At 35.7% G+C, this 1,940-nt stretch overlaps 1 protein-coding gene across 2 annotated transcripts; it reads right to left on the minus strand.

Annotated features, from left to right (window-relative positions):
- Window positions 1-134: 134 nt before the first annotated feature.
- LOC118755270 (putative nuclease HARBI1) lies at window positions 135-1,652 on the minus strand. Of its 2 annotated transcripts, none has more exons than XM_036490120.1 (4): window positions 1,281-1,652; window positions 785-1,226; window positions 579-714; window positions 135-466 (listed from the first exon to the last, which is right to left on the minus strand). In XM_036490120.1, exons 1-4 carry the CDS (start codon window positions 1,397-1,399, stop codon window positions 147-149), a joined length of 1,017 nt encoding a protein of 338 aa, XP_036346013.1. In that variant the 5' UTR covers window positions 1,400-1,652; the 3' UTR covers window positions 135-146. The 2 variants fall into 2 exon arrangements, with proteins under 2 accessions (XP_036346013.1, XP_036346012.1); XM_036490119.1 differs by having other exon boundaries at window positions 135-520.
- Between the last annotated feature and the right edge of the window lie 288 nt (window positions 1,653-1,940).

Consider the following 1,940-nt stretch of genomic DNA (forward strand, 5'->3'; position numbering starts at 1 on the left):
AATTAACTATTTTGAAAAACCTAATTTTAAGAGCACATGAAGTGATATTTAATGAATATTAAGTATAAGTTATTTAACCATTGAAAATAAAAGAAGACTGAATGAAGTACAAATAATTAAATGGGAGTTAGAGTTTTTTATTTCTATTAAATGGATAACAAAATATTATTGCGAATTCTTCTGGCGGCATCCTCGTCTTCTGTTTCAATGTTCAGGTTTTCATTGCTTATTTCCGTACTTGAAGCGGTTGCAATTTCTTCAGAAAGTTCCACGCGAAAGTGTTGACAAATATTATGCAAAGCGCAGCAAGCGTTCACAATTTGTGTAGATTTTGCTGGTGAATAATGTAAGCCACGCACAGATAAAAGACAACGAAATCGGCTTTTCAATATTCCAATCGTCCGTTCTACAATATTTCGAGCCTTAGAGTGTATTGTATTGTAGCGAGCTTGTGGTGAACCAGCTTCTGCCATGCGGAAAGGAGACATTAAAAAAGTTTGTAGAGGGTAACCAGCGTCGCCTTTAAGGAATATTTTAAACAATCTATTTTTGTATTAAATACTAATGACCAGTCTTACCTAAAATCCAGGAATTACTCTGTATGTTTCTCTGCAGATGCTCTTTCAAATCGCTTACGTTAAAAACAAAGGAATCGTGATTTGCGCCCGCGTGCCTAGCATCCACATACCGGATAGCCATTTTGTAATCGCAAAGCTTGAAATCGAAATAGATGTCATGACCATTTTCTTTTGAAGTATTATTTGCTTTTTACATTTTCACTTACAATCATGACGTTTAAACTGTAGTAGGCTTTCCTGTTTAGATAAAGATGTTGCATTTCTTTTTTTGGTGAAATGATGCGAACGTGAGTCCCATCGATACAACCCACTACTCCGGGGAATCCGCTTTTTGAATAGAATGCAATTTTTGACGTGTTTTGCTCCTCTTCAGTCATTTGGGTTGTAATCCATTTTCCACAAATATGCTGCTCAATTATATTTAAAACCTCCTTAATAACTACAGATATTGTAGGTTGCGCCAGTCCAACATTAAAATCATTTCCACTGCACTTTTGATAACTGCCGTCAGCAAGGAACCTGAGAGTTGCACATAATTTCAATATGGGAGGTACAGCCGTTCCTCGCACACGTTTCTGGAAATGTTCATCCATCTCGTTTAGCAAAAAGACAAATGCTTCCTTATTTAAACGAAAGTAGCTTATGAATCTGCAAAAAAAAATTATTAAAATGCCATTCAATTGTCGCTACAATTTTTCTTACTTGGTGCTTGGAAGTTCCAAAGGATTCGAGTGATCACGAAGCCTTTTCCGTATGCGCAGCACATCAGTTTTGGGACCAAAATTTTCATTGTTGTAAAATAAATCAACGCTTATGTCCATTTTACTTTTTATTTGAAAAAAAAAACACTCTCTCGTACACCTTAAGTAAAGTATATTGTTTTAATTTTTCGCCACAAAATCATCAGCTGTTTAATTATCTGTCAAATCGTCACTTTTTTAGGTTGGCAACATCAATACAACTTCAACTGAAGTGAGTTGTAATTCGTAATGCCAAAAAAGAGTTAAGTTGTTTTAAAGTTGAGTTGTTTCAATTTCAATTCAACTGAGTTGAGTTGTAAACCGTAATAGGGACTTTAATGTTTCCGCCCACAAGAGTAGAGGGCGTGGCAATTATTCCATCTTTATAAAATTTCATAATTCTCTATTTCTAAGTAAAACTAGAGCGCATGTCAAGTTTCAGTGAAATCGGTGCAGGTGTACTATTATTTCCATCTGCCTCCATATAGTCGAAAAACTGTGCGGCGTGCAGCTCACAAATCTTATGTGGATGACAAGTTCGACCCTGCAATCGACGAAATTGTAACATCCCTAAAGGTAAAAGAAGCAGATAGTTTATTTTCGAGGTTCGATACGATATCGA

This window comes from Rhagoletis pomonella, unplaced genomic scaffold (assembly GCF_013731165.1).
Source record: "Rhagoletis pomonella isolate Grant_MI unplaced genomic scaffold, Rhpom_1.0 Rhpom_scaffold_05764, whole genome shotgun sequence".
NCBI lineage: Eukaryota > Metazoa > Arthropoda > Insecta > Diptera > Tephritidae > Rhagoletis > Rhagoletis pomonella.